We start from the raw sequence: 12457 nt of genomic DNA, 5'->3' as shown, positions 1-12457 counted from the left end.
ATTCATGAGAACTTATGCACTGGCAAGTTGTTGGGTCCCTTTTGTTGGCAACAAGTAGATGAGATATGTATTGAGAAGTTCCAAGAGATGGAAAGTGAGTGAGAGGCTTTATCTGAATGCTTAAGATCTCATGTGAAGGCACTTTGAAGTTTATACCCTTAAAGTTGGAATTGTTGGAAGGTGGGTGGAGACACACATCATCAGATACAAGGGGAAGGGTAAAATAGGGTGGGTAACTTGGTAGAGAGAGAGAGAGAGAGAGAGGGAGGTACATTATATAAAAGAAAAGGGAAGTAGAAAGCAAGGAAAACTGTAAAGAGAGAGAGAGAGAGAGAGAGAGAGAGAGATAAGCATGTGATAGAAGAATAGACATAAGCAAGTATCTGAAGCAAGAGAGAGAGAGAGAGAGAGAGAGAGAGAGAGAGAGCCTACATAAACAAGAGGCGAGGAGAGTGCACATTAGAAAGAACGAGAAGAAGAAGAAGAAGAGAGAGAGAGAGAAAGAGAGAGATGGCGGAAGGGCACCACCACCATCACCACCATTTGTTTCACCACAAGGAAAAGGAGGTGGAAGGGGCGGAGGTCGTCGAGACGACGACTGAGGTGTATGAGCAGAGCAGCTTCAACGCAGGCGGCTTCAACGATGACGCTTACGAGAAGGCCCACAAGGCAGAGAAGCACGCCAAGCATGAGCAGCACATGGGCGAGCTCGGAGCTGCCGCTGCAGGGGCCTTTGCCTTGGTACGCTCATTTACGTGTTGCCCAAGCAATCTGAAAAACGCCACGTTTGGGATTTGAACTTGGGTGTTTAGATAAGAGTTGGGCTTTGCATTTTGATTGGTTAGTCACAACGAGGCACTCAAAATACAAGGAGAAAATGATGACTTTGCAACTAGTTTGTGAGAATTTTGGGGTTTTGCCTCCTTAATGTTTAGAAAACATTTCTGAGTGAGTGTAACTAGTATTTAAAGAATTAAGTTTTAGACACTTTCCCTTTTGGAAAAGAGGTCCTCTTTCCCTAGTTTTTCCCATAATGTTCAACATCATAAGCTTTCTCAGGTTCGGCACCACGCACCTACTGGACCGGCAACCCCCTACCCCCAATCGCACCTAGCTAGGTGCGCGTTGCTCGATCGCAGAACCTCATGATGTTGTCGTAATTCACAATGTGGGAATAATTGTGGGAAGTTGTTGAAAGCTTCCTATGATTAGGGGACCGGTTCAAAGTCCTAATAATTTAATTCTAATGTTGACTCTTATCAATTTGTTGCTATGTCCAGTATGAGAAGCATGAGGTTAAGAAGGACCCAGAGCATGCCCACAAGCACAAAATTGAAGAGGAGCTTGCTGCAACCGCTGCTATTGGCGCTGTTGGCTTCACCTTCCACGAACATCACAACAAAAAAGAAGCCAAGGAAGAAGAAAAGCTCGCCGAGGGCAAGCACAAGCATCACTTCTTTTGAGAAATATTTTGGTGATACTTTTGAAGCTTTTTGTCCAGGGTAAAAATTTCAGCATGGCAGGCTGTTGGAAATATAGTCAAAAAATATACAGCTTCTATAGCCTCCTCCTATTTTTTTTGTTTCAAAAGGTTTTGTATTATATGCGCCTTCTATTTCTGTCATTGACATCATCAAATGCTCCTTTCAACTCTTAGTATAGGCCTAGGGACCCTTGAGGTTTGCGTTCTATACATTGAGAAATATAAAGCTTTGTAATTTGGGATGCAAGGTCCATTGGCTATGTGTTTGTATGTGAGAGAGAGAAAGATCGAGATGTTTGAGATGCATTTTAAGTTTATTTGTGGTGTAAATAGTGCCAAATGTATTGGGTGACCCTCGAGATAGTTTATCTTTCTAGTGAAAGCAAGCACGGGCAACACGCGAGAGGGGCGGAATTCTATCTCGCATTGGATCCTCACTATGATTCCACCTCTCTCCAGTGTGTTCCCATTGAAGCTTTTGTTTGCTGAAGGATTTTTTTCCTTGAGAGAACAAAAATTGTAATAAAGGACAAAAAGAGATATAAAAGCCTCAAAGGTAAGGAAAGCGGTGTCAAAGTTGACGATGCGGAAGCGTAGAGCAATGGAGAGAGAGAGAGAGAGAGAGAGAGAGAGAGAGAGAGAGTTGAACCAACTTACCAGGCAATGAATTGGTGATTTACAATGGGGACTTGGGTGGTGCTCATATACTAGCGTAACAAATTGCCCTGCCAAGAGTTTGACAAATAAATAAATGGATACCTAAAGCCAAAATAAGTACTGGGATCACATTGGGCTATTCACTTGAGATGCTATAAACCTTCATACCCTCTCTACAACTCAGAGTGGGCATATATAGTGAGACCAAGTCGATGAAGAAGCTACCATTGACACCCCAACAGAAGGTATTGAACTACTGAATACACCTCGATTATGCTATCCCTATCTTTATACCTTAGAAGAATGCCATCTTGAGCATCGGTTGCCTTATAGAAAATTTGAACTGTAGACCACACTACGTCCAAGAATCCTCATTTGTGAATTGTAAACACATCACATAGGCCTCTCTTCAATTTTCACACAGTATCGATCCATACGGTCTTGATAAATTTGAGCACCCTGCTCATTCTCAAAGCGATATTGCAAGTACAATAGTTTTTGGGTTGGTGCAAGATGAGATGGTCCCACTCCTATTTTGGTTTCTTCCTTGAAGCTGACACTTTTGGATCCCTCATCCATATGGTAATATGACCTGAAATACTCTCTCAAGATTGGCTTTAAGATGGATATGATCCCTTGGTTGACAAAACCCTCAGTGGAAATATGGCTTGCTTGGTCCCTAATGCTAGGGGTTTCTACTTTGATAAAGTTTTCCTGACCGCAAATACATCAAGAATGCGAAACTTGCTAAACCCTGATTGGTTACCTTTTATAGTGCATTCAGTCCATCGACCAAGGAAAACTCCTCCCAGCTCTCATCCGCTTATCCTGTACAAAATTCACTTGGTGGCTATAGCTTTATAGCCGTTGGGTTAGTCAAAATCTGCAAAACGCTGAATTTTGTCACGCTTTTGAAACAATTTCTATTTTGCTTGTAATTTGCACAATACAACTCCAAAGTGAATTTTGAAAACACCACTGTGCTCACCGAGACTAGGGCTAGCTCTGTATCAGTCTAGACAGTTTCTGTGTTAGGGGGTCATGGATCGTGATCCATGTACCCTTGGACAGATTTGCTTAAAACTTGACACACAGGGTTCTCAAAGCCTCTTGATAGTTGCTAGGTAAACTTTAGATGATTTGATTACCTTTAGCTCCCCCAAAAGTCCCCTGATCAATCCGTATTGTTGATTTTGGTCTTGATTGTCTCCGGCTAGTTTTGAGCCTCTTTTTGAGTGTTTTTTGCTACCCTTGTTTTGAGAAAATGTTTGTTTTGACCACTACTACAAATCTGTGAAGTCACAACCCCAAAAACTCTCAAGGGGTCATGGATCACGATCCATGTTCCTCCATGTGTGGACCCAAAACTTGGTCAATTTGTTACTTGAGGTCTGTGGCCAACTTATCTACTTCTTTTTAAATTTGAACCCTTTTTTCCTTGACAAAAGTCAGGTTTTGTGTCCGCTTGCGGTTTTTGACTTTCAGCCCGTTTTTGGTCTTTTGGTCAACCATTTTTTGTTTTTTTGCTATGATGGTCTTCACCAAAGTTGTTCCGAATGGTATCAGCTTTCACTGGTCAAATTACAATGTCGAATGCTTCAGGCGTTCATGGATCACGATCCATGTTCCACAGCATTTGAACATGAAATTTTGTCAGTTGTATATCCAGACCATGTATAAGTCACATTTTCACTTCTTTTTTAAATTGGATACCAAAAAGTCAAAATTCCATAATTTTAGTCTATTTCCAAGGTTCTTTGTGTTTTCGCCCAATTTTCTTGATTTGGTTGAGTTTTTGTGTCAAATTTTCCACCAAAAGTATATAGCTAGAGCTTTGGAATCACTCTAGACCAAGTGGTATCAATTTCTGTCATAAATGTTACAAGGGATCATGGATCGCCATCCATGTTCCTGCACCAATCAGCATGGAACTTTCTAGATTTACTCTTTGTAGTTTGGTTATGCCATTTTTGCACTTCCTTTTTTAGTTTTAATCAACTTTGGAGTTTTAATCATCAAATTTTCATCATTTCAGAGTTTATGGTTGTTTCGGTCAAAATATGGGTTTTGACAATTGTTGCCTTGATCTTTCAGCCCAAATTTGACTCATAAGTACAGAATTGAAACGTGAAAGAAAAACAGACACAATAGTACAAATTAAAATTAATACGAGAAATGATACAGCACTCTGAAAGTAATGAGAAAATGGAAGATGAAATGCTTTTGGCTATCGCACTCACAACCCTCTTACCTCTCAAGAATAGAACTAGCAAGTCCTCCACTCCTATACTCTATAAAGCACTAAACCTCATGTCTAGCTGCCTAACTGCTAAAGTGTAAATGCAGTAGGAATAAAGATCAGAGTTTCTAAGTAAAAGCTACGACTCAACCACTCACCACATAAGGATCACTATCCCCTACAGTGGCGCCAATGTTAGTGGGTCATCACGATGGACATCTATATCATAGCTTTCCAACACTAACATAATGTCAATACTTGAGGAAGCGACTCGGATGGGGCATGGTGACTCTTCAGGGTGTCAACCTCGAGAATTGAACCATCGAAATGGCTCAATCCCTAACACATGCAAATCTCGCGCTCTTGGATCTAAAAATTTACCTTTGTCCTACGTCACTGCACTCAGTACTCAACCTGTTCCGGCACTCGAACAGAGTCCAAATGCTACAAAACTTTAGAAGAAGGTCAAGGACACTTAGCGGCACTATCCTGTTGATCGCATTTCAAGGAGGTATCAAAATCACGGTCCATCATAATTTAGGTCTCAAAAATTGCAAACAGAACAGATCAAATAGGCCTTCCTAGTGTCTAGGAACACTCTCCTATAGTCGTAATGTCAAAAAACACTCATTATTACACTCAAATCAGCAATTTAGCCTACTAACGTGTAGTCAAAATCACATCAGAATCGACAATGAGCATGCTTGAATGAAAGAGCATCAAATAAGGAACACATCAAACACATTGCAAGGTTCAGAACTGGAATGTCATTACCAAAGCTCAAGATATAAGGATTCCAAGTTGTAGGGAGAAACGCACTTTACAACTTAGGCTTTATACCTAGGGCTCTTTTGGCCAATGGCCGACTTTACAAGACTCGGACTCATTACAAACTCTGATGATTCAACTTCTCAAAGTTTGCTCATCTTTATCAGAGATGATCAAAATAACTACAAGGCTTCTGAAAAACATCAAAATTTTAGGCTCTTAGAAGAAGGGGTCGACTTGAAGGGTGCCCGTTGTGTCCCAGGGATAGAATAGCATGAGTCACGTGTGTGTGTGTGTGTGTGTGTGTGTGTGTGTGTGTGTGTGTGTGTGTGTGTGTGTGTGTGTGTGTGTGTGTGTGTGTGTGTGTGTGTGTGTGTGTGTGTGTGTGTGTGTGTGTGTGTGAGAGAGAGAGAGAGAGAGAGAGAGTAGGAAAGAATCATGTGCCAAAATATAGCTTAATGCTTGTGTGTGTGTGTGTGTGTGTGTGTGTGTGTGTGTGTGTGTGTGTGTGTGTGTGTGTGTGTGCACGCATGCATGTGTGTGTGGCATGCATGTCTATGTGTGCATGTGGCCCTCCCCAACCCAAGAAAGTTCCACTTGGTAGGGGATAGGCCACCAATTAGACCTATTCCCCTGTAATAAGGGGGAGATGGAGACACAACAACATACCTGATTTCATTGTGATGGGATATGAGAAACGGCAGCAAGATTTCAAATCTTGCCTGCGTAGACTTTTTCTGAAATGGCAGAGGTCTTGACCTCATGCTATGCACGATAAGAGTATTCAGTTACCCTGCAACGCAGTTTGACATTGCAAAACTAGCGGTTTCGCTGTCTTCACAGATCTGATAATGAACAACGTTATATTTGATAAGGGATTTAACACACAGGGCGACTTACCTTAGTGATTGTGATCCCATTTCCCTGTGGTGCACTCTGCGAGTTTGATACCTACTGGCGGGCGGCTAAGTTAGCCTTTCTTTTGCCTGCACAAAACTTCAGTTCAGTGAAACTTGCAGTTCAAAGGGGTTGAACGCGTCTGCAAATTTCGAAGGATCCCATGTCAACTTTGATATCCGCTTCACCATCTCCACCACGATGTCATGGAGTCGTTCCCATCTTCATTAGAAGACGCACAATAGAGATCGCCAAGTGTAATAAGGGGGAGATGGAGACGGTGGTTGGCGGTTAGAGAGAGAGCGTGAGAGACACGCCGTGAGAGAGAAAGAGAGAGAGAGACATCCTAAAACTTGTTCATTCATTGAGATGCCGTCATTACAATAGAAGGCTTTTTTTTATAAGTTTCCCATGCCCTTTGGCTCCTCCTTCATGGTGACCCTTCATTCCTTCCATAGACCTTAGTCTAAAGCCTAAGGAATAGTGCACTGTATACATTAGGGTTTAACACCCCCTTTCATTGATTGAATCAATGAAGTAATACTACACTTAATCCCAAGAAATTTGTTTTCATGTAGGAATCTCAAGACAAACTTTATGAGTGTCTTTCTAGCAAACCCATTTTTTTCAAACAATGCAATTCGTTTATGTAAGTCTATCCAATTAGTGCATAAATAGCACAGAAAGAATTGTATATGATAGATAATAATTGTGATACGCATACCTTTGTAGCCATTTTTACATGTCTATTACTTTGTGCTTGAATAAAGGTTATGTTATCACATGATAATTTTTCCTTCTTCCAAGCTAAACATAAATTGTACTCTCCAATAAATGGTTTCTCAACTAGGATATGCATGCTCAAAAACACAATTGAATATTTTTGGATGTTTTTTTCAGGTGTTAATGATCCAAAGGAAAAATAGAAAAGGGGTGTCCGCCATGGACAAGGGGTTTCTATGCAATAAACATTTATCAACAAACTTATTATTAACAAAAAAGTAGATCATCCATGTATTTATATGCATGCAAGAATGCTTTTCTTTCTTAAATCCTCATTTGAGCTTGATTTGAATTAAGTTAAAATAATACATGAAGACCCTGGCATATCCTTTGCACAGGGACATCCAACATATACAAAAAGGTGATTCAAATGGGCACAAAACCCCTCAAGGGATTTGAGACTCCCTTAATCCGTGTTATGAAATTACTATAATTTTTTCAAGAACTTATCTTCTTCTTCTCTGCAAGTCACTTCCTCTTGGTTGCCAAAAGCCACCTGCAAGTTTCCAGCATTGGTTCTGTATGTAGCATTATGTTCTTTTTTTGGAATAGTTGTTCATTCCTAGAGACCCATATGGCTTTCAAGACTACAGCTCTGATTATACAACTTTATTTGATCAACTCTTTATTATCCAAGCATCTAGAGACTAGTGCTAGGTCTTGTCTAAAGAATGGGGTGACAAACTGGAAAAACACCCATCAATAAACTCTTCCAAAGAATCTCTTGATCGTTGGACATCTCCAAATGAGGTGTGGGATATGGTCTCAGTTTTTTGGTTGCATCTGATACAAGTTCCATCGCTAAGATCCCTCACTTTCGCCTTGTCACCAATTGGCAAAAAACCAAAAATTATTTTCCAAAGGAAGACTTCGGCTCATCTTTGCATTCAGAGTGCCAAATTTTCTTCAACACCTGGAACCATTTATAAAAATGAGATTGTTAGAACATTCACCGTGCTTTTTGTGGGAAGATAGGTACACGATTATTTCACCTCATGTTATTGATGTCACATCAATAACATGAGGTGTCTATACTTGATGTCACATCAAGTATAGACATCCCTAACCTACTAGTGAATTCTCACCAATATATACTTAAGCCTACCTTCACCAAAAATGAGTTCCTGGAAAATAGTTCATTGAGTTTTCTTTGGGTACAAATGGTACATACAACAGAAGTACACTAGCCAGATTTTAGTATGTTTCTTCTACCTAAACTACAACGGTATTAACCTGCCAAGTAAGTAATGTAGATACTAATGTATTGTAAATAGCATAAATGAGTCCTTATGAGTTGTATAAGAATCCTTAATCCTACAAAAGAACAAGGTAGTGGAATCTTAGAAAATGAGCCAGATCCAAAAACCATCATTTGAAGATATATCATTTTTTGTAGAAAACACCCAATAGATTGTCAACTCAACCGAGAAGCCATTGATGACATTTTCCGATATATCCATTACTTCGTGCAATATATTCCTATTATGCATACTTTTGCAAGTTATAATTCATTCATAGCCTAATGCATATTATATCTCCAAATGGTCATACTTTGGTATCAAAATCTTGAGAGAAATCTAGCCCATACCAAATTTATGACATCCACAACTCTCTGTGCAGAACTAAACCAACTAGGTTGTGTGATATACAACAAAACTTTCTTCACAAAACATGTAATTATTTAGACTCCAATCAAATATATGTCTTTTTACTATATGCATGCCAAATTGGTCATACACACTAAGGAGCAAGATAATAGAAGGTTTCTCAAGCCACAAAACATGCAAGGGGATTTAAAGTATGTCATTCCATGTATTAAAAGCGACAATGTTGGTGTTCAAAAAACATCCACAACAAAACTAACAATCATTGTGTAGTTGTAGGCCAGTAATAAGTTGAAAAGATCAATCTTATCTCAGCACAATAAATCAACAAATTCTAGTCCAAATTTGATCAAATTCTAGTCTACCAAATGATTAAAAATCAAAAAAATGGGCAGCATATTGTTTGTGTCAGGCCTAGGGTACAATCGGGCAGTCCAAGGGCTAGGATGGAGACATGTAGTCAAGGGAGCCCTATTATTAGCAAGGTAGAGCCTATGTAGGGCATGGTTGGGTGGAGATTTGCAGACTCTAGTACCCTCAGTCTTATACTGGTATCAGAGCTCAGAGGAGGAGAAAGTTATGGAGGAGGGGGAAAAGTCCTCGCATGCTTTTTGCATGGTGGTTGCATGATCTCTCTCTCTCTCTCTCTCTCTCTCTCTCTCTCTCTCTCTCTCTCTCTCTCTCTATATATATATATATATATATATATATATATATATATATATATATATATATATATATATATATATATGTGTGTGTGTGTGTGTGTGTGTGTGTGTGTGTGTGTGTGTGTGTTGGGATGAAAGAGGAGACCAGTTGCTTTAATTCATAACAGACTTCACCATCAACATGTCACCTTCTCTCCCAAATCCAAGTGCACACACACAATTAGACTAGACAACACACACACACACACAAGAGAGAGAATAGATTGACAAGGATAGACTGTAAGAGATGTAGACATAATTGGGGAGTACACAACGTAGCATAAGAGAGAGGGATGGGAAAATTTAGAGCATCTACACAAGAAAGGCCTAAAATCCTAACCCCAAACTTCATGGCACCCCTTCTTGTGGGGTTTGGTATTTAATTTCTTATTTGAATTTTTTGGTGCCAGAATTGGAGGCCCCTCTTTTTCAACTAGTCCACTTTAGCACTTGAGTGAAGCACATCACTTATTACATGTTCCCTAAGGGAGAGTTCTCACTAAAGCTATTTACAAGAATCCATAGTGGCTTATTGAATAAAAGTCTAAAATAATGTGCAAAGGTAAAATTACTAAGAGGGTAAGGGTTATTATTTTCTGGTGCCTCCTTCTCCTCTATCAAAATTCCAATCTACCAATCATCATCAACTCACTATTAGTAAAATCAAATAGACAGCAGATAATTAACCATTAAGCCAGCTATCCCATTTGCAAATAACCACATACAACATGAGGGTGCCCAGTCTTGTAACATCCCTCCCACCAGGGATAGAAAATTGTCCTCAGTTGCTCAATAGAGAATCAACTGGACCGTGAGTGATGGAAAGTGTGGAGAAGGTCTGGGAAGTTGAAAAAGAACTTTTCAAGCATCCATTTAGTATCTTCTCTAGGGTGGCCTTTGAAAGTCAAAAGATAGCGGTTATAAACCATGTCAGTGCATGTGATGGTGGCCTCATGATCAGCTATTTGTGCAAGGATGAGTTGTTCTTCTAGGTTTATAAGTGAAGGTGGATCTTCATAAATGTGATGTATAGGTAGGGGTCCTCTGAAAAGTCTTAAAAGACTAATGTGGAATACATTGTGAATGTATCAATGTGAAGGTAAGTCTAAACAAAATAAAACATCATTGATCACAGAAGAAATTTTGAATGGACCGTAAAAACGAGGAGCAAGTTTAACAAAAACATTAGTATCAACACTTTTGATCCTTCGTTTTTCAATGTGAAGCATAACATGATTAATCACCTTCCTTAAACTGGTGTGCCTTGCGGTGCTTGTTAGCATTCTTAGTGTAAAGTTCTTATGAATGTTTAATGGTAGAATGCACACTTGCATAAACATCATGAATATCAGCAGTAAAATCGTCAACAACATGCACAACATTAGAAAGACGTGAAGCAGGAGTAGGTAGAGAATGACCATACACAATTTCAAATGGAGATTTACATGTGGCAATGTGAGTGGTTTTGTTATATGAACATTGTAGAATATGCAGGTAATCATCCCATTTCTTGGGTTGAGAAGAAACATAAGTTTTTAGCAAGTCAATGATAGTGCAATTAGTGACTTCGGTTTGACCATTAGACTCAAAATTCCAAGAGACTGGACACCCTCCTATTGTTTGTGGTCAATTGCAATTGGGATAGCTGGCTTAATGGTTAATTATGTCATGTCTATTTGATTTTACTAATAGTGAGTTGATGATGATTTGTAGATTGGAATTCTAAGAGTTAAGAAGGAGACACCGGAAAATAATAACCCTTACCCTCTCGATCATTTTACCTTTGCACAATATTTTAGACTTTTATTCAATAAGCCACTATGGTTTCTTGTAAGTAGCTCTAGTGAGAACTCACCCTTAGGGGACATGAAATAAGTGATGTGCTCCACTCAAGTACTAAAGTGGATTAGTTATAAAAGAGGGGCCTCCAATTTTGGCACCCAAAAACCCAAATAATAAATTAAATACAAAACTCCACAAGAAGGGGTGCCGTGGAGTTTGGGGCTATAATTTTAGGCCTTTCTTATGTAGAAACTCTATATTTTCCCTTCCCTTTCTTGTCTAAGATCGGTGACTGGGAGAGCTCAACACATACGCTCAACTCTGCAATGCAAAGCAAAGGAACGATCAAGTGAGCTGCCCCAACTCTACGTATCTTTTAGCGTGGTCACCCTAAAAGGGGTTGCTTATCCGTTTTGGAATCGCAAATAACTAGAACCCTTGGTTCATAGACTGACTTTTTTTCCTCATTGAGTGTTAGGCATAGCCGTTAGTCAATCCCCTAAGGTTAGGACTTAGTTCTTTGTTATCTATTGTCATTTAAGTCCACGTTCATGGAAAGCACCCGATTATCGGGTCCACCCATCTGACGATTGGTTCGAGACCAATCCCCGCTTTCCACCCCACACACACCTGTATCTTTGTTTCTTAATTACTACCACATCGTGAAACCTTTACAATCAATTCCTTAATTAAGTTTCCTCGCGATTTTTGTTCTAATAGTCATATTTCAAGCATCACCAAGACAATCTTTCATCAGACAATTCTACTGAAAACGGCCTACTTATTCAACTTAACGGCTGATCACGATCGACCTGCAACAATGGGATTTTTCTCTACACCAACAATGCCTTTGTACAAAGCTTTTCTTATTTATAATCAAGTATTTAATTCAAGGCAACAACCCTCTTCAGGCACCAACATGACATTGTGCACCAACGCGGCATGGGCACCAACCCTCATCGTGCACCAACGCGGCATCAAGTTGCCATCCAATTGATTTAGTCTCTATTTCAAAAATGAAATCCAATTATCTTTCACCCAAACTTGACGCAAACAGTATCTTTAACAAAAGATAGTAATTCCTATTTAAGTTTCTATGAACAAAGCATGTGTTTTGGTCAGTTCAAATAATAAAATTAGTAGGAAAGTTCTTTGTGCTAAGCGCAAGTCCAAGGGTTTGTTCAATAAACATCCAAATAATTTGATAACCTTAAAATCTAGGGTCTAGTGGACGTAATTTTCCCAAAAATTACTTTAAAAGTTGATTTTTTATGTAATTTAATGGAAAATATTTATTAAAACTTATGCATACATATAAAAATCACAAAAAAATTTCCAAAGATGAAACAAGTCTCAAAAATTTGTGTTAAAATTTATGAAACATTCTTGAATATATTTACTAATTTTTCCTAATTGTCCTAGGCTAAAATTACCTATTTTTATTATAAATCCTATTTATTTTTGCCTAACAGTATTTCTTTAAAGCTAGAACATCTTTGTTTAAAATTTGAAAAAAAACATGATTAATATTTCTCAT

At 39.0% G+C, this 12457-nt stretch overlaps 1 protein-coding gene across 1 annotated transcript; it reads left to right on the top strand.

Moving 5' to 3' along the window:
- The first annotated feature begins 404 nt into the window (after nt 1-404).
- Nucleotides 405-1725, top strand: LOC147453138 (uncharacterized). Its single transcript, XM_086519094.1, has 2 exons — nt 405-741; nt 1281-1725. The coding sequence occupies exons 1-2, from the start codon at nt 511-513 to the stop codon at nt 1461-1463; spliced, it is 414 nt and encodes a 137-aa protein (XP_086375220.1). The 5' UTR covers nt 405-510; the 3' UTR covers nt 1464-1725.
- Nucleotides 1726-12457: the final 10732 nt, after the last annotated feature.

Source organism: Adiantum capillus-veneris, chromosome 8 (assembly GCF_014529385.1).
Source record: "Adiantum capillus-veneris isolate H3 chromosome 8, ASM1452938v2, whole genome shotgun sequence".
NCBI lineage: Eukaryota > Viridiplantae > Streptophyta > Polypodiopsida > Polypodiales > Pteridaceae > Adiantum > Adiantum capillus-veneris.
The sequence above is the reverse complement of the archived record's forward strand: the minus strand, read 5'-3'. Positions and strand labels throughout refer to the sequence as shown.

What these genes read in the sequence shown, in the direction of transcription:
- LOC147453138 (XM_086519094.1), top strand. Translation starts at nt 511, where the DNA reads ATGGCGGAAGGGCACCACCACCATCACCACCATTTGTTTCACCACAAG. An exon ending in CTGCAGGGGCCTTTGCCTTG is followed by an intron (nt 742 to 1,280) that starts GTACGCTCATTT and finishes TGCTATGTCCAG; the next exon opens with TATGAGAAGCATGAGGTTAA.